General features: G+C 47.0%; 1 protein-coding gene across 3 annotated transcripts in view; it reads left to right on the plus strand.

Annotated features, from left to right (window-relative positions):
• The window catches only part of Spn (protein phosphatase 1 regulatory subunit spinophilin), a 165786-nt gene that overhangs the window by 108483 nt on the left and 37119 nt on the right, over positions 1-20184 (plus strand). For all 3 annotated transcript variants that reach the window (XM_037427158.2, XM_037427159.2, XM_037427160.2), the window contains exon 14: positions 4771-4838. In XM_037427158.2, the coding sequence (XP_037283055.1) occupies positions 4771-4838 (68 nt within the window). The remainder of the gene's footprint in view (positions 1-4770; positions 4839-20184) is intronic.

The raw sequence follows: 20184 nt of genomic DNA on the forward strand, positions 1-20184 counted from the left end.
AGAACACCATAAAAGCCCTTTTTAACCTCTCATTCATGCTCATATATCAAAATGGCATGATAGGAACGCAAGGAACAAAATAGGCATTTGCCTATATTCCGGTGTCTAGTCATCACCTCTCCCAAAGAAAAAAAGTGCTAAAAAAATCATCGCGTTTCGTTTTCTGCTCCCTCGCTGTCTCAGGTTTTCTGCGCTCATGCTTCCTGCTCCGCAACTCCCACTCTGCACTCTGACCTTGCCCTCCCGTGTTGCCCTAGCCTCTGCGCTTGTAAACCTGCGGTGTCGACGTTTAAACAAAAAGAAAGAAAAGAAAGTCGCCCTTTCATTTTTTTCTCTTCACATCGTCGCGCGTCTTCTGAGAAGCAAGGCGTTCGCTCGCTTTGTCGTCTGCTTGCGTACCGCTCCGGTGGTCGCGATGGATTTGAGAACATGAGTTCATAGTACTGAGGCATTTTTAATGTAACGCGTAACTAAATTAACGCTTGTTATTCGGAAAAGTATGGTATTCTGAAATACGTAGTAGTGAAATAATTTTACATTGAAACTATTAGCAAATGGCACAGGATTTTTTATAAGTTTGTTATTCTGAAAAGTTCGTTAATGTGGGGTTCATTTTACCGAGATTTCACTGTATAGGTTATACTTGTGGTTAATGTGTTAAAAAAGCACAAACAAGCAAACTTCCTCCAAAGTTCTTCAGTGTTGTGTGTACCCTAAGTTGATTAAAATACCATATTTAGTCGCGTAATGAAGGCACTTTTTTCTGGAAAAATCTTAGAGAAGTTGGGGGTGTGTTTGTGTGTTTTTTATGGTGGCAAGTTTTATGGAAACTTTTTCGGGATGAGCAAAATATGTGGTAATGCAAAAAAAAAAGTTAGGTCGCTTAGTCTTTCATCATTGACGTACACGTATGCTGTTTAGAAATAGCTTCTTTGTTGCACTTCACTCACCTTCAGGGGTTGAGGGCACTGTCTTCTACAAGCTGTTCCTGCGCCGCCCGCGCACTCCATAAACACATTTTGCGGCTTTCTTTTCTTGCAATAGTTTACCGCAACAGTGGTATCTGCTGTGATCTTGGAGGGCACACAGAAGCGCACGCTACAACGCTACAACATACTTTTCCAACTTCGTGGCAACCTCGCACGACGACCGCGAAAAAGCCGTTGACATTGCAGCAAGCTACCACCGAAGCATCAAAACAAACCATCGCTAAGAAGATTAACAACCAAATACGGCTTCTATCTCGCTGTTAATATGAGAAGTTGCTGTAGAAAATATAGCCTATATTTTGGGTTTTCCCCATTTTTCTCCCCCGTCGGTAGTCATGGCAATCATCTGTTTGATTGTCTTATTGGCTCACACTCGTCACAATTGGTGCCGTTGGGCGCCAATTGTGATGTGCCGTTGTGGTGGCCGTCGGATATACTGGGTTCCGAGGCGGCCTAAGAAGGACGTCCACACTCTTTCAAGATCAGGAAGGTACTGCCAGACCCTTTTTTATTCCACGTTCCTCGAGCGCCCGCGAGCTCGGCGCCGATTTACTTTGTTTTCCTCGCGCAAAGGCATGAGACAAGCACCGAGCGTCGTCTGCTATCGCTCATCACAATATTTTTATCGTATTACATGCAATTGATGTTCTGGATACTTGCAAGCAGTATGGCACGATTGGCTGTGGGTTGAAAGGTCAATTGCTTGTACTTCGTCTCCATTTAGAATATCATGTTTAGTAATTGTCTGTTAGAGAGCAATGCATACAAGTAAGCAGAATGGCTGTGGCGGCTGCATTTTCGATGGAGGCGGAAATATTGTAGGCCCGTGTGTTCAGATTTGGGTGCACGTTAAAGAACCCCAGGTGGTCAAAATTTCCGGAGCCCTCCACTACGGCGTCTCTCATAAACAAATGGTGGTTTTGGGACGTTAAACCCCACAAATCAATCAATCAATCAATCAATCAACAAGTAAGCAGAATGAATGAAAAAGAGTACAGCACTCTAATAGCTAATTCTTGAGTAACAGGAAAGCTGGGTATTAGGAAGAGATCAGCCTAACTTCAACCCAAAGTGCTTTTATTGAGATGTCATGGGCAGTTACATAGCGTGCTCTAACAGCCCTCCATCAGCCTCTATGCGCAACCTACACCCAGTCGACACATTGTCTGTTGCATGTCGCAGCATTCCTGGAGTAATGAAATAGCACACATCTGCTATTTTAGACTTCAGCCTGTCTGGATTTGTCGTTGCTTCGGTGTAGACACAGTTTTTAATGTATCCCCATAGAAATAAATCTAACAGAGTCAAATCTGGGGACCTAGCGGGCCAATCTACAGGTCTAAGACAGCCGATACATTTCTCGGAGAATCCTCGATCAAGCCACGTTCGAGTATGCGCGCAGCTGTGCAGAGGAGCTTCGTCTTGCTGGAACCAGATATTCCCCAGCTGTGCTAGAGGGAGGCTGCAGGTGAAGTCACTGAGTGGGCCATTAAGTATTTCCCTGGTGTAGCGTTCTTCGGTGAGCGTTCAGTCGAAATAGACTGGGCCAATAATTTTGCCGTCTTAAATGCCACACCAAACACTCAAAGGCCACTGAACCAGTGTTGTGACTGCGACAGCCAATGAGGATTTGTAGCGCTCCAGTAATGGCCGTTGTGAATGTTGACTTGGCCATTGCACAAAAAGCGGGCTCGTCGAACCAGATTATGTTATTCAGGAAGCCGTGATTATCTTCTGCCTGTACCAGTATCGAGTTACAGAAGTCAAGACGTCTTTGAAAATCTCTCTTCCAGCTGTTGATGCAGGTGAACATGGTTAGGGTAAAGTCCTCCACTCTTGAGTATACACCAAACACTTCTGCTAGAAACACCGGTTTCACCACTCACGTCACACACGCTCGCCTTGGGATGGGCTGTCATGAAATGAGAATGTCTGTTCTAAGCGACTAATTCACACCTTTTGTGCGCTCGCGTGGCTTTCTGAAAGTGCCCGTCTCCTTCGAGTTTCGTAATTTCGCGCTAATGTCGAACTATTTACTTGAATTCCAGGGTGCCAGCTGCGAAATAATTTTGCTGCTTCTCTCCTTTTTCTGTTTGCTCGGCTGAGGGCGAAAATCATATTTGCAAGTTCTTAATTAGTGAAACGCATCGTTCCAGACCCTGATTTTCCCTTGTCGAAGCTTGCCTGAAAAAGAACTGTGCACCACGTATTCCCGTCATGCTTTTTATATACTTCCTTCATCACAATTTCACCCTCTCCCCCTTCGTCATGTTTATCGTTAGCCTGAAAAGAAAAGAAAAAAAAAAAAACGCCAGCGCTATCTCAAATGCTGCCTACGGTCCCGTATCACATTCGCACATGCAGGTCGCTTTTTCGTTGAAGTTTTTTTCTGTATCTTCTTTTTCTCTATTTTTTAACGATACCATCCTATTATCGCTTAACGTCCATCGTAGTCACTGATAGCCTGTTCAAGTGACCTTCGTGCTTGAGCAGTCTTACAATTCCACGAACTTACATTTGAGGACACTAAAAATGCAACGCGTTAGGTGGTAATCACATGGTATTTTTTTTTCATTTTTGTGCACTTTAAACGAAGGCTTGAAAAAAATAGAGCAGTGCAGTTATCTCACTGAAGATGAAAAATTTGATTATTTCTGGATGAGCGCTACAAGTTTTGTATTGAATATTTTTATCTAGAGTCATTATATAAAAATTTCATTCAGTAATTTTTATTAATTGCTGAGCTTGGCAGATCGCAAAAAATGTTCTGACGTGTTCTATATGGCTCAGGACAATACTGCATTAATTGGAGGTGTGTAGCGCTGATGTTTAATTTTTTTATCACTTGGTGCTTTTTTTCTGAAACACCCTGTATCATGAGCTGAAACACTGAATTCATGTTTAGTCGACGTTTACATGTAATGTACTGATAATTATGTAATGCATCGATTTGCCGGTAATAGCTTTCCACTTGAACATTTCAACACTCCTGCGCTTGTCAGTTGTGCTTAGCCACCATGGCCTATAAAAGACAGTCTCTTATTTATCCTGGGTATGATATACATTTACACTGTGTGGTAACAATTCAGGCGATATACGGAAACATAAACGTTGTTAGTAAATTACAACATCTGCAGTTAGTGTGAACGAATGCTGATAAAAGCTTATGTTTTGTTACAATGCGGCACGAGCGGCATGCACTCTGTCTAATCAGTGTATCATATTATTAAATGTCAATCGTATTTTTTTTCTGCCATAAAAATTGAAATAATTGCGTTTCATACCAGTTCCACTGCTAACAGTGGCACGTGGAAACACTATATACTGGTGGAATCGTAGAGAGGCCATCATAGCTAGACACAGAAGTTAGTGACTAAAATGCAGTAATATGCTACACCGTGATGCATTGACGGGATTTGGCATAAGCTGCCGCGGCGCAGGCAAAAAGCTAAAGTGTGAGGCCGCGTGCTCAATGTGGCGTCTGCTGTGGTGTACGCACTTTTTTTCATGAGTGCTTGCATACCACACCGTTAGTGACGCACGTGTGCTTGAAAAAGGTCTATTCTATTTCAGCCATCTCGCTCCTGGAAAATCTACAACTTCACTGGTAGGTCTGTATCTTGTAGTGAAGTTTGACATTCATTATGAAATCGGACTAGCAGGCATTGTAATATTCATTCAGCCTTTCTTACTGTTCGACTTATGGTGCATGTTTCCTCTAGCTCTCTTCTACCTCCTACATTTCGGCTCCTACTGACAGCTTATTGTGTGTGTATTTCAGTCTCCTGATGAGCAGCAGGATCTGAACACATCTATCAACAGCACAGGGTCAGAGACATCAATTCAAAGGTCAGTGTCTTTAGACATATGCAGAGTGTTTTTAAATAAAATGGAGAAAAGTTGATGTCTATTGGATGAGAATGTGAACAAATCACTATTCTGTCAAGGTTGGCTCGGTCTTAATCTTATTTGTGATTACTAGGATATAAGACATCTAGCATTTTTGAGTGGGTTTTTATGTAGAAGTGTATTTTATTTCATTTGTTGAATTGAATTCAGGTGTTTTTTATGACCCCATAATTACTCAGTATGCATTAGATTCAAGGGTTCATTACAATCAGGTAAATATGTACCATCACATATGAAGTGTTGTAGCTACAATTATGCATTCTAAACGAAAATTTTTAGTTCCTGTCAGTGTTGCTGTATTTAAGCAATCATTTAAAGGTAATGGATTCCCATCATGTTCTGCATGAATTATGAGGTGGTGCACAGTCATTGTGCACGGTGCAAGGTTCATAGTGATGTAATATTTCTAAATATTTTTATCTGTAAAGACTTGTGGGTCCTCTATCAGTGTCGAAGTGAGGCTACTACTGTGACAATTGCGCTGGCTGTTGCTCCTGCTACATTTATTCAAAATTTGGCGAATATGCATCTAACCTGCCCCCAATGGTGTCCTCTGACTTCCAGAACGAAACTAACTACTTGAGGTTTCCTGATTAAAAGCATCATCGCAGTGTACCTTTGTACAATGCAATCAGAGCCAAGCCAAACTGGGCGAAACGTTGCTGTCCCGATATGCACAGTCACTGTCCGATTTTCTGCACTATAGGACCGTAAAGTCATCTGGAAAAAAAAAAAACAACAAATTGATGTTCTTTTATTCCTCTCAAGTGCTCAAATCGTCCCAGCCACGTCTGAAATGGCTTCTATGCCTCTTATGGTGCACACCCAGGCTCTTGGAAAAACATTGGATGCCTCTGAAGAACTGCCTGCACAGTCAAATCCCGCTACAACGAAATTGACAAGACATATGAAAAAAATTAGTTGTCGCGAAGGTACATTGTTGTGAAACTTCATTTAGAGACCACAAAGTTTGGTAAATTCTGATGATTATGACTCGTCCTTAGGTCCCAGCAAACGCATGCATTGATTTCTCGCTAACTGAGACGTACCTGGCCGCACACCGAGTGAACGTATTTTCTTGCTTAAAACACTATCGAAATATACAGAAAAGTTGGAGCTCAAGTCGAGGTGTGGGTTATACGAGAATGTCGTTGCGCGAGCTTCCTTCACAGCACAGCTTCACAGCGCAACAAGAAAGGCAAATGGCTTGTATACCCTGCTACATGCCATGACCTCACTGCTTCGCTTTAAGGTCGTGGGATCGAATCCCGGCCGCTGCAGCGGCATTTTCGATGGAGACAAAATGCTTGACGCCTGCCTGTGTGCTTAGAATTAGGTGCACGTTGAAGAACACCAGGTGGTTGAAATTTCTGGAGCCCTCCACTATGGCATCTCTCATAAGCACTTGGTGGTTCTGGGATGTTAATAATAATAACAATAATAATAATAATAATAATTATTATTATTATTATTATTACTACTACTACTACTACTACTACTACTACTACTACTACTACTACTACTACTACTACTACTACTACTACTACTACTGCTTTGCTTTGCTTTGAGACAGATAGCACAGCAACTGTGCCATTCCTGGTAGTGGCTGTATTCCCTTACACCAGTGTTTTATTGTGATAGTGTTTAACAGCTCGTTTCTCAGAAATTTGGGCGTTGACGTTGTCAATTGAGACTGGAAAATCATCTTGTCCTGGACCGAAAAACCGACAAAGATGCAAATAAAATAAATAATAAATTTTCAGGGTCCGAGTAAGGATCGAACCTTGTCTGTTTGCCTGGCAAGCAGGTGTTCTTCAACACAGCCATGTGTCTGCTTGGAAATAAAATGAAAAAAATGTCCTCTGCTTGGAAATGCAGTGAAAATAACCTTTAGGCGCCCTGTATACAGGCATCAAAATAAAATATGTAATATTGTAGTAATATTGCATGGTACAAGCATACATTGCCACGATTCATCAGAACAGGAGATTATAGCTACCTCGTTGTGTTATGCCAGCCACCCACTATTAATGGCACTCATGACACAGCGTGTACTTTTAAGACTGCCTAGAGGAGGCATAGCAAGTGCGAAAACATTTCACATGCATAATTACTAGTGGTTTAAAGCATGCTACCCATTACACAAAATGCACTACGGACAGGATATTGCTATCGTGTTCAACTTTCAAAGCTGAAGCTTAATTAAGGGTCCCCAAATGTTTCTGTAGATCGAGTTACGAGAGATTCGATCCTAAAGAGTTAGCTGCTGTTAGCCTTACCTCGTACAACATTGCATTTCGTTGCTATTGCTGCCATTACTTTGCCCTTTTGGTAAAAGTGTGATGTTTTACAGCGAAAGCTGTTACGAGATCACTACTCGGGTCACCTGCAGTTGTTCACCGCCGCCGCCGGTGTCTGTAACCACATTTCAGGAAATTAGAAAAAAAAATGGCAGCATATCCACGGAGTGAATGATGGAGAGTGGGGCGAAGCATACGTCCGTCCATTTGTTCTTGCTTCTGTCCGTTCATGCGTCCGTCTGTGTGACCATCCGTGCGTGCATCTGTTCGTGTGTCCATCCACCCGTCCGTGCGTGCATCAGTTCGTGCGTTCGTCCCTGCGTTCGTCCGTGCATCTGCCTGTGTGTCCGTTCGTCCATCTAGTCAACACTCCAAGTACCACCATCTCGCACCTTTTCATCATATTGCCACAATGCAGAAACAGCAGCAGTTGAACACAGGACAACTCACTTTAATTGTACCAGAACACTGGCAAACTGATCGGATGAAAACCCCGTCTTTCTCTCTCGCTGCATATGCTCTTCGTTTTGGTGCTGCATATTCAATGCGGCATTTGCGACCCTCCAGAGAGCAGTGTCCCGGTGGTATTCTACAAAAGACGGTGCAGTAGATGTATGGTGCAAATCAGTCCGAAAGATAGGGCTTCGTTCGCACAATGTGCACGATTTCTGGTTTTTGCTGGCGAGTTGTCGAGGGGTTGTCAGGAACGACCACGTAATTAACGTCACTCAGGCATTGTAAAACTGTGTAGGGGCCAAAATACCTCTTCAGCAATTTTTCAAACAGTCCCCGGCGGCGGATAGGACTCCATACCCAGACTTTCTCGCTGGGTCGATAGACATGTCAGTGTCGCAGATTATAATGCTGGGCGTCGTAATTTTGCTGCTGGGTGATTCGGATGCGTGCAAGCTGCCTCGCTTCTCCTCGTTGGGTAAAAGATGCAGTGTCTAAATCGATGTCATTGCAGTCGTGCAGTAACATGGCGTCAAGCATTGTCGTCAGTTCACGGCCATGAAGGAGACTAAACGGCGTTCTTCGTGTAGTTTCTTGCTGCGCTGTATGATAGGTGAATGTGATGTACGGTAGAATGTCGTCCCAGTTCTTGTGATCCACGTCAATGTACATACTCAACATGTCGGCAATAGTCTTGTTGAGGTGTTCTGTTAAGCCGTTTGTTCGTGGATGACCGGAAGTGATTTTCCAATGGGATGTTCCACTGAGCTCAAGCACCGTCTTCAGGAGCGCGGCCGTGAAAGTGGTACCTCAATCCGCTATTATGATTGCCGGAGCACCGTGCCTCAGGACGATATTCTCTATGAAAAATCATGTGGTTTCAACGGCGGTGCCACTTGACAAAGCCTTTGTTTCCACATAGCGCGTAAGATAAGCAGTGGCGACTATTACCCACGTGTTGCCAGCATGGGAAGTCGGATATGGTCCAAGGAGATCCATTCCAGTTTGAGCAGAAGGTACTGTGGGCACTTGAATTGGTTGTAATAGTCCAGCTGGTTTTAAGGGGAGACGCGGGTCGAAAAGTCGCGGTTTTCCGGAAAATTTTCGCTTTTTTTTTCCAGCTGTATTGGCATCCTTGGACTATAATCTATTACTTCTGAAAATATCAAGCTGAAATTCGCACGAGAAATAAAAATGCTTCCAAGTGGGCAGCGGTGACGCGAGAAATGCGCGAAAGTCTCGAAAAACGGCGAAGTTCGCGTCGTCCTGTCGCGAAAACGACGCGTTGGCCGCCATTTCTAATCGTGCACGCATGCTGCGAAGGCCGTATCCTTCATAATCCACTAGTAGCCAGTCTCGTGCCTTCACGCAGAATAAACAAAAAACGAGAAAAACAACGCGTACGTCACGCGTTTTGAATATCGTGGCACACAGCGCGAGGCCGCCATTGGACGGCGGTGCGCTCCACGCTCCTCCCCCTCCTATGTCTCCGGCAAAAGAGCGAAGCCTTGGACGTCGCGATCGAGTTTTTCTGCGTTTTTCTGCATTTTTGCGTCATGGCAAGCCCGAAGAAGTGCAGTTCAGATAATCGAAAGTTCAGAACTCGCCACAAGTATCGAGGGAAACGGCGTCGGACGCTTCGCAAAGCGACAGCGAACGACGATGTCGCCCCCGACCAACGCCCCGACGCTCCGACTTCGGATAGGCCTAACACCGTCACCGAACCCTGCGACAGTGGTTGTGAAATAGCCGCTGCCGTGGAATTCGTCAGTGCATCCCAAAGGAAGATTAGATTCTTCGAGAGTGAACGTAGACCGGTAGATGCTGCTACTGCGAACATGCTGCTTTGCGAAATCGATGCGCTGACGGCACTTGTGGCGGGTGCGCAATGCCTAACCTGCCGCGAACGGAAGCTCGGCGTGCGAGAGGCAGCTGGAAAGCGCAAAGGACTTTCGGCATTCATAAAGAGGTCATAAAGAGGTCATAAAAGCCACAATGGAGTGGGCACAGTCGTGTCCCTGGACACGGGGCTCTGCCTCGATTTTGAAGTTCTTTCGAACTACTGCCATGCTTGCAGTATACACAGGGACCTTGGGGAGGATGAAGAGATATGGCGAGCTTTTCATCTTTGACTGCTCATCCCATGCAATGGAACCTGCGGCAGCTTTCAATATATGGCAGAGGACCTTGTCTTATGAAACTCCACTGCGATTCACCAGCTTCCTAAGTGATGGTGACAGCAAGGCCCACACTGCAGTCTGCGAGGCAAATGTATACTGTGACACCCCCATTGACAAAGAAGAGTGCACGAACCACGTTGCAAAGCACTTGGGAACTGCCCTACGGAAATTGGCAACGCCACTGCCACGAGGCGAAAAACTGAAAGATGCGACAATAATAAAACTACAAACATATTAGAAGATCGCCATCACGAGCAACAAGGACAGTGTCCGAAATATGTACACTGCCATATGGGCATCGTATTTTCATTGCTGCTCCAGTGATGGTGCCAGTAGCCACAACTTTTGCCCCGCGGGACCAAATTCGTGGTGCAAGCACAAGCGTGCGGAAGCACTGGGGGAACCTGCACCACGCCACACCCCACTGTTGACGAAGGCTCAAGGATTGGCAATTACGCCTATCTACAAGCGTCCTACAGAGGAGAAACTCCTTATTCGGTGCCTTCATGGCAAGACACAGAATGCAGCCGAATCGCTGAACAGCAAGATATGGCTGCTATGTCTAAAAACAAAGTTCGCCTCCAGAACAATTGTGGAGACAGCCACCGCTCTTGCTGTACTCTGGTACAACAAAGGCCACAGGGGCTTTGAAGAAGTGCTTGAAGGCATTGGAATTCTCCCCTCACAAGATCTGGCCACACATGGTGACCACTGTGACGTCATGCGCATCAGGAAGATGAACCTGAAGCAAACTGCAGAAGCGAGGGCACACCGTCGCAACACAGCGAAGAGAGCTCGTGTTGAGGACACTGACCGCAAGAGCCGTGAAGGACCAAGCTATGGTGCAGGGGTCTTCTAGACACTTGCAGTGCATTCAAGGCAAGGTACTTTTTATTGTGCCCCAATTTGATGCAAAAAGAATGATTTCCTAATAAATGCCAACTTTGCGAACTTTCAAATTTGTTTTTCTCATTTTCATTTTTTCTGACAGTTTCACGTTTTCCGGGCAGCCTTTTAGAAACTTATATTCATTGTATAGTAATGAAAATTGACACACATATTCTTCAACACATGCAGAATGCAAATATCTACTCTAAATTGCAATGCCTACCAGCATTAGTTGTGAAAATATTAGCTTATTGTTTCAAGGGAGATTGAAAATAATAAGTCATTCAATACAATTTTTTTTTCGTGGTTCCAATATTTCTGTGACATATCTATATAGATATTTGCACTTTTCAATCTACCAAGAGTCAAATAAGATCAGACACAGTGCTTTTACTGAAAGTTTAGTACACAAAAGAGTGCCCGCAAAAAATGTAACTTTTTGCTATTGTTTATGGCATACCTCAATAGTTATAGCAGCTACACAAAAAATGATTGCATATTTGAAATCTGCATGAAAAACTATACTAATAACAAACTTTTCAAGTCTCTATTACTAGAAATAAAAAAAAACTTTTTCGAGGAGCGTCTCCCCTTAACGGTGGCAATTGTCGTCGTTGGCAATCGAGGCACGTGCGCATGAAATGTTTCACAATAGCTGGAAGTCTTGGCCAGTAGTATTTCTGTTGGATTCTGGCCAATGTGCGTGCGTATCCAAGATGACCGGATGCTGGCTCATCGTGGCAAGCACGAAGTATCTCCTCACGCATTGACGTCGGAACGACAAGTAGGTGGGTGCTTCCTCTAGGAGAAAAGTTCTTATAGAGAACACCACTACGTAAGCAGAATGACGGCAGGCTCCTTGCAAATTTTCTAGGGACGGTTGTTGTCCGACCAGTCGAAAATTCAATAAGGGAAAGCAACTCGCTGTCTTAGTGGTGTCGACGACTTCTACAAACGCCATGTTGTCATTTTCTGTGTCATCGTCGCGCTTTATCGGTAACCTTAATAAGCAGTCGGCGTTGGCGTGCTGATGTTCGGACTTGTACACGGCCGTCATATCAATCTCTTGAAGGCGTAAGCTCCACCGTGCGAGCCGACCAGACAAGTCTTTCAAGTTGGTCAGCCAGCAGAGAGAATGATGGTTGCTGATTACGTGGAAGGAACGACCATAGAGGTACGGACGAAACTTCATAACTGCCCATACGACGGCGAGACACTTTTTCTGTTGTGGAGTAGTTGGACTCGGCTCGGGAAAGCGTCCTACTGGCATATGCGATCACACGCTCGGCTGAGTCTTGCCACTGGACGAGTACAGCGCCTAAACCCACGTTTCTGGCATCTGTGTGGACCATGGTAGGAGCATCCTCATCAAAGTGAGCAAGCACAGGCAGTGTCTGTAGGCGTTGTCGGAGATTGTCAAATGCTGCTTGTTAATCGTCGCCCCATGTGAACGAAACGTCTTCTCTTGCGAGTCTATGTATCAGAAATTGGCAATAAACCTTCGGTACTATGCGCATAGGCCAAGGAAACACCTGACTGCTTTCTTATCTGTTGGCACTGGCAATCCGGATCAGGTCCAACACCTTCATGGCTCATCACATGGCCTAAATATTGGAGCTCGTTGAAACCGAAATGACACTTCTCGGGTTTCAGTGCAGACCGGCAGACTTTATTGCCCTGAATACCGATAGCAGCCTGCTCAAGTGTTCCTCAAATGTTTTTGAAAAAACAATGGCGTCGTCCAGATATACCAGACATGTCTGCCACTTAAGGCCTGGCAGAACGGTAACCATTAGTCTCTGAAATGTTGCAGGGGCTGAGCACAATCCGAAGGGCAAGACTTTAAATTCATAAAGCCCGTTTCCGTAGACCTTGAGCCTCACTTGTCATAGACCGAGCCAACTGACGGCAGTCTTCAGCGTATCTGGCGACTTCCGAAAGCGGGGAGCACTCCGATGCATCAGGGCGATACGGGAGTATGGTGTCAGGTGGGTGTAATGGTTTGCGGCCGTACAACAGAAAGAACGGGGAAAAACCGGTAGTCGCTTGCGTCGCGGTGTTGTAAGCGAAGGTAACAAAAGGTAATACAGTGTCCCAGTTAGTGTGGTCGGAGGAGGTGTACATCCTCAGCATGTCGCCAAGTGTGCGGTTGAACAGTTCAGTGAGACCATTCGTCTGTGGATGGTATGCGGTAGATTTTCGGTGGATGATGTTGCATTCAGCGAGAATAGCTTGGATGACCTCTGACAGGAACACTCGACCCCTATCACTGAGTAATTCCCGTGGAGCCCCGTGGCGGAGAAGGAAGCTGCGAAGAATGAAGAGTGCAGCTTCGTGGGCGGTCGCTGCCGGTAGAGCTGCAGTCTCAGCGTAGCGGGTCAGATGATCGACGCCGACAATAATCCACCGGTTTCCAGAGCGACTATATGGGAGGGGGCCATAGAGATCGATACCCACGCGGTCGAATGGGCGAGCCAGGGATGGGAGCGGCTGTAACATGCCAGTAAGGTGCCGCGGAGGTGTCTTGTTTGCAAGTGGTGCAAGACTGAACGTATTTCTGCACAAAGCGATACATTCCTCGCCAGTAATATCGTTGGCGCAGCCTTTCGTAGGTTTTCAGGACACCTGCGTGAGCACTTTGGGGGTCTGCATGGAAATTCATGCAGATGTCAGAGCGCATATGAGTTGGGACAGCAAGGAGCCACTTCCGACCACCAGGCATGTAGTTGCGGCAGTACAGAATGTTGTCTTGCACGGAAAAGTGGGCTGCTTGTCGGCGTAGCGCTCTCGTGGAAGGGACAGCAGAAGGATCGGTAAGGTAGTCGAGTAACAATCCAAGGTATGGATCTTTACGCTGCTCCGAAAGCATGTCAGTGGTGTCTATTGGTGACAAGGTGGTAAAAAGGGGTGACAGAGAAGCCATATCTGGGGTTAATGGCGATCGCGAAAGGGCATCGGCATCCGCATGCTTGCGACCGGAACGATATACTACACGGATGTCGTATTCTTGCAATCGAAGTGCCCAAAGACCCAGGCGTCCGGAGGGGTCTTTCAATGTGGACAGCCAACATAGAGCGTGGTGGTCTGTGACCACGTCGAAAGGACGGCCGTAAAGGTACGGGCGAAACTTCATCAAGGCCGAGATTATGGCCAAACACTCCTTCTCTGTCACGGAGTAATTCAATTCAGCCTTCTTGAGAGCGCGACTTGCATAGGTGACTACGTATTCGGCTTGGGCGTCTTTCCGTTGTGCCAAAACTGCACCAAGACCAATGCCACTTGCATCGGTGTGAATTTCTGTGGCAGCAGCGGGGTCGTAGTGACGAAGAATAGGTGGTGAGGTCAGCAGGCAACGCAGCTGGCGAAATGTGTCGTCACATGCAGGTGACCATGCAGATATACCTTTGCTGTTGGAAAGCAGACTCGTGAGAGGTGCGATGATGGACGCGAAGTTGCGCACGAAGCGACGAAAGTAGGAGCAGAGACCGAGGAAACTTCTTAGGGTTTTCAGTGATGTGGGTAACGGTAAAGTCAGCGACAGCTCGAAGCTTATCGGGCTCGCAAGAACACCGTCTCTTGTGATGACATGTCCCAAGATGGTTAGTTTTCGTGCTGCGAAGTGGCACTTCTTGGAGATAAGTTGTAGGCCTGCAGAAGTTAGGCACGTCAGAATCTCGTGGAGGCGAACAAGATGTGTCGGGAAATCAGATGAAAAGACTACGATGTCGTCCAGGTAACACAAGCAAGTTTTCCACTTATGGGCACGCAAGATGGTATCGATCATGCGCTCAAATGTGGCAGGTGCATTGCAGAGCCCTAATGGCATGACTTTGAACTCATATAGGCCATCCGGCGTTACAAAGGCTGTTTTAGGGCGATCACATTCAGCCATTGGCACCTGCCAATATCCAGAACGCAGATCCAAGGATGTAAAGTACTCGGCGCCTTGTAAACAGTCAAGAGCATCGTCTATTCGTGGTAGCGGGTAGACATCTTTCTTCGTAATCTTGTTTAAGCGGCGATAGTCTATGCAAAATCGAATGGTGCCATCTTTTTTTTTTTACCAGAACTACAGGTGGTGACCAAGCGCTTTGAGAAGGCTGTATGACTTCACATTTAAGCATGTCATCTACTTGCTCCGTAATGACGCGGCGCTCTTCGGCGGAAGCGCGGTAAGGATGCTGTTGCAGAGGCGAATGTGAGCCGGTGTCAATAGTATAAGTGATAGTCGTGGTGCGGCCCAAAGCAGGTTCTTGAAAGTCGAAAGAAGAGCGAAACTTGTTAAGGAGAGCAACAAGTTGGCAGCGATGCGAGAGGGGAAGGTCTGCGTCAATAGCATTATCGAAGGCTGACGAACTTGATGGCTCAGACGCATGAGTGATTGCGGCAATGTGACATGGCGTTCCGTCGGGAAGAATAATATCATCGATATGGTCGACAGGTTGCACATATCCCAACGTTTCACCACGAAGTAAGCCAATGGGGTAGTTGGGGTTTGGTTGCAGTGGTTGGTAACCAGCATTACGGTTAAACCAGACGCAATTGTAAAAACGGCAAATGGGAGAACGATGCCCCTGCGTTCAGTAAAAACCGGAGATGGCGTAAACACCACAGTGGCGTCAGGTTGCGCCACACATGAAAGGCTTATAGGGACCGAAGCTTCTGGAGGCAAGGTGATGTCGTCGTCAGCGATGAGTTTGCAAAGCCGAGGAGACCGGTCGGGTGGTGGAAATTCACATGTTGGCACAAGGGACACTTCGGCACGGGAACAATCGATGATAGATTCATGACGTGATAAGAAATCCCAACCGAGGATAAGGTCATGAGAGCAAGATGGCAGAACAAAAAACTGTACGACGTACAAAACGTCTTGGATGACGACGCGCACCGTACACACAGCAGAGGGATGAATGCGTTGGGCCCTAGCTGTGGACAGCATCATGCCACAGAGAGATGTGGTCACTTTCTTCAGTTTCCGACAAAATTTTGCGTTCATCACAGAAACGGCGGCCCCAGTATCAATTAACGCTAATGTGGCGACTCCCTCAACATCAACATCAACAACATTTTGCTGCGAAAACGGAGGCCTTGGAAATTGCGCACAAGTTGCAGTTCTTGCCTCCGGAACTGCACTGATTAGTTTCCCTCCTTAGGAGGTGGTCGACGACGCGTAGGCGATGGCGATCAGCGACGAGGGGATGGGAAACGAGCAGTCGATGGGCGGCGATCCGAGTCTGAGGGCCTCTGTTCATATGCATACCCGTTAGGCCTGCTGCGGCGCGTAGATAGGAGTTCTGAAGTATGCGTTTGCAGGTGTGGGGCAACGGCGGCAGAAGCATGCAATGTGGCCAGCGATGCCACAGGTGAAGCAGATAGGGTGATTGTCTTGGGTGCGCCACTCGTTAGATAGACGAAAAAAGCGAAGTGGGGGCCTGTAAAGTGGAGACGAGGCCGGAGGAGGTGGAGCCGATAAAGCGACTGGATGCGGTGGGGGCCGCGCGACAACAGCTGCATAGCTGAAAGGTGAAGGTGGTGCAGGTGGTGCATAGCCGACAGCTGAGAGATTAGGTGCTACTGAAGTGCATGGGTAAGGGGCCTGCACTGTAGGGAGGACATCGCAAATTTCAGGGCGTATGGCCTGCTGCAGTGTCGAAGGCAGGCTTGCGGTGGGCGCGTCACTATGCGGCAGCAGGGAGAGCTGTCAGGCGACTTCCTCCCTGATGAAGTCCTTGATCTGGTTGGACAGACTTTCTTGGCGAATGTTGGTATTTGCGAGTGCGACGGCCGAGATCGAATCCGGCGGTGGGACACTCTGTCGGGCGATGGAACGCTGACGGCGCAATTCATCAAAGCTCTGGCAGAGGCTTACGAGGATTGCCACCGTGGTCGGGCTTTTCGCTAGCAACATCTGGAATGCGCCATCCTCGATGCGCTTGAGAATCTGCCGAATTTTCTCTTCTTCAGGCTGATATGCCCGGGGAGGGGTTGAGGCTGCCACCCAGGAGCCGGCTAAGGACGACTCTTGCGACGCGTCTCACGAACAAGTAGAAGATACGTTTAATTTGCATATTTGCAAGAGAAGTACATTGCAACGAGAGCGTACAGACGCGCCTTTCCATCACAAGGGCCCAGAGCGCACTCGAGACGAGCGTGCCAGCGAAGTCCAGAGAGAGAGAGCCCCGATCGCACACGCGACGCGCTTTTTATACCCCTCGTCCGTGCACGTGCGCACGTGCACCTTTTCAGACGCAGGCTGTGTGTCCCAGCGACGCTGATGTGCGTTACCTGCGGCGCACACAGACGCCTTCCGCGTTCCTGCAGGACGCGGACAGCGTTTGACCGTTACGCCGATGAGCGTCTCTTGCAAGCCACCTCCTTGCTGTGCCGGTCATAACAAGGCATAGATGGATTCACACGCCTGCAGAGGTCGAGCACGTCCTCTATGTAACTAGTAAACGTCTCGCCAGGCTGCTGGGCTCAGTTGCGCAGGCGCTGGTCAGCGCAATGCTTGCGGACCTCTGGTCGGCGGAACGCTTTAGTCACAAGGGTCTTAAAGGAGGACCAGTTGGGGATGGCAGTTTCGCCGTTGGTAAACCAAAGCTTAGCTAGGTCTGCCAAGTAAAAGATAAGGTAGGCGAGCTTAGTGTCGTTGTCCCACTTGTTACTAGCGCTTACGCATTCGTACAAGGAGAGCCAGTCTTCGACGTCTTGCTCACCACTGCCGCTGAAGATTAGTGGGTCCCGTTGGCGAGTAGCGCCGGGGCAGGTAGACGGGACAGCCAATGGTGCTGGCTGGGTTGGGATGGGCTGGCTGGCGACTGTGTCAGTCATGTTTCGCGGTGGTCTCTTGGGCAACTTGCGAGAGCGGACCTCCAGGTCTGCTTGGGGATCTCAGCACCTCCACCAAATGTGATGACGTTTATTGAACCAGAGAAGTCGCAACGACGTCGCAACGAAAAATGGCCGTACGACAAGTTTAGCAAAGGCGGCCCAGGTTCTCATGCAATCAGAGCACGGGGTTTCTCGATCTCTTTGGAAGGCGCATACGCGTTAGTGCGTATGCTCTACTACACATATTTTTTCACATTTACCACATGCGCTCAGAATATTCTGAATGCGTCTGGTAAATATGTTTACTTATGTGGAGCACCTGTTTTTTTTTACCACTCGAGAGTTTGTTTCCAGTGCACAAAGGTTTCCATGCAGACGTGGCGGTCATGGAATTCGCTTTCAGTCATCATGGAAAACCTGGACAGGTCAGGGAATTCAGAAATATGAAATTGGTTGACAACCTGAGATAGCACGCGATCGCACTGAAATGCATCCAACGCCCATTAGGGCTAGCCTGGTGTTCGGTATGTTGTTGCGGGAAGTTTGTCCTAGACATGAAGATCCAATTTCGAAAAGATCGCAGCACCGCCGCGGTGGTCTAGGGGCTAAGGTACTCGGCTGCTGACCCGCAGGTCGCAGGATCGAATCCTGGCTGCGGCGGCTGCATTTCCGATGGAGGTGAAAATGTTGTAGGCCTGTGTGCTCAGATTTGGGTGCACGTTAAAGAACCCCAGGTGGTCAAAATTTCCGGAGCCCTCCACTACGGCATCTCTCATAATCATATGGTGGTTTTGGGACGTTAAACCCCGCATATCAATCAATCAAAATCGAAAAGATCGCACTTAAGTACTGGACCAAGAACAGCGTGCGTGATACAAATTTTGCGTTCGTGGTGGCCAGAAGATTAATAACGACGAAAACTCGCCAAGCTTATGTAGGACCATGCACTGGCAGCAAAGGCGAAAGCTTCCACCACTAACTCATAAAACTTTAAATTTATGGATGAGGTAGCAAACACAATATCTGTAGCAAGCTCGATAACGACGGTGGTTTTCTTGTTAAGTGCAGTTGATAAGGGCCGGATCACATGTGTCTTGTTGAGCTGGTGTAAAGGGTGCAAACTTGCACAGCGTACTGGGGTATTTTTTTTTCCATTTTCTTTACTCTGCCCTTTGTTCACTCCGTGTCCCCTCCTCCTCCATAATGACCTTGTGGCTCGCTCCCCAGTGGCGCACCCAGCACGCCTCCTTTCAGACATGCAATCTCTATGACGTTTCTCACAAAGATTTTCCAGCAAGATAACTGATCTTGGGGGACTGCAGAATAAGTGGTACACCTATACATATGGTTCTATGGGAGAGTAAAAGGGAGTCAAAAAAGACAACATTGTAACCGGTTTTGCCCTATAAGCAGTTACACTATAAGTGGTCTACACCTTATTTTGATGCTGTGGCTGACAATGATGAAGTACCTTATTTACTTACATAATGAACCCATCTTTTTTTTTTTTTTCAGCAAAGTTGATGCCAATTTGCGCGGAGGGTTCATTACGCGGCAGAAAAAAAAAAGTCACGGCAGTTATAGCAGCGAACATTTCGCGTGATGGCTTTGCTTGTTTTGGCCCATGAAATGCGGACAAATATTTTTTGTAGCCTGAAGCTCTTTTTCTTTCCTCCCGTAACGAAAGCGCACATATCGACGCCAAAGTGTCGTCCAGCCGCTCGATTTTTATGCTCCAGCGTATGCTGTTTGTAACCAGCCGTGTAGCTAGCGTACCAACTGACGCGCCTTGCGCAGCAGGTGTCCCAATGAAGTTCAGAACTACGAACCCGACAACAAAAATGCAGCATCGGATGGTGCCGCACAAGGGTTGCGGTAGACGTTGCGGGTGCACAACGTGCCGTTGGCGCGGTGGGTACCGTTGCACTTTAAATGGCCTCCGAGATGGCGGGCGCGCGGTGTGTTTATACGCTGCGTGCCTGCCATTTCGGAGGCCATGCGCTTTGTATTTCACCTTGTTTTCGTGCCGCTGTCTTTGCGTGATGCTATCAGCAAAGAGGTTTCTGATAACAGCTTTTGCTGTAATAAGTGTGGGATGTCGCCACTCTGTAGCAATTGTCTAATGAATGAATGCCACATGTTCAAAGCCAGTTATAGGTTTGAGCATGTAGATTCAAGAAGGGGCAAATAGGGTGGCTGATGCTTGGCTTGGAATTCGAGTAAACATGATCAGGAAAGCACTGAAATGTGGAATTCCCAATGCCTTGAATGGAACAGAAGGCGGCATGTAAAGAACAGAAGACAGCGGTAAAGAGCAGTTGAAAAATGACAGCGAATGAATAAATTTTTTTTTTTTTTTGCACTGAAAATGTTTCAACATTCATTTTTTGTTCACAATAATCTTATACGCATGCCATTAGAATCTGGGCTTTTTTTTTCTGTTACGAACTCAGGTGTACATCGTAATAGGGGGCTTGTTAGACTTCGGTAAACAGAGTACTTTGTACAGCTGTCTAAGGCATTGCAGTGGGAAGTTGGCCCTTATTTTTTTTTTGCTCTAAAAATTTATTCAGTCAATTTGCGAGACCTTCCAAGTTGAATTCACTGGAACAAGATTTTGTGTGCTAACACCAC

The sequence above is a fragment of the Rhipicephalus microplus genome, chromosome X, assembly GCF_043290135.1.
Source record: "Rhipicephalus microplus isolate Deutch F79 chromosome X, USDA_Rmic, whole genome shotgun sequence".
NCBI lineage: Eukaryota > Metazoa > Arthropoda > Arachnida > Ixodida > Ixodidae > Rhipicephalus > Rhipicephalus microplus.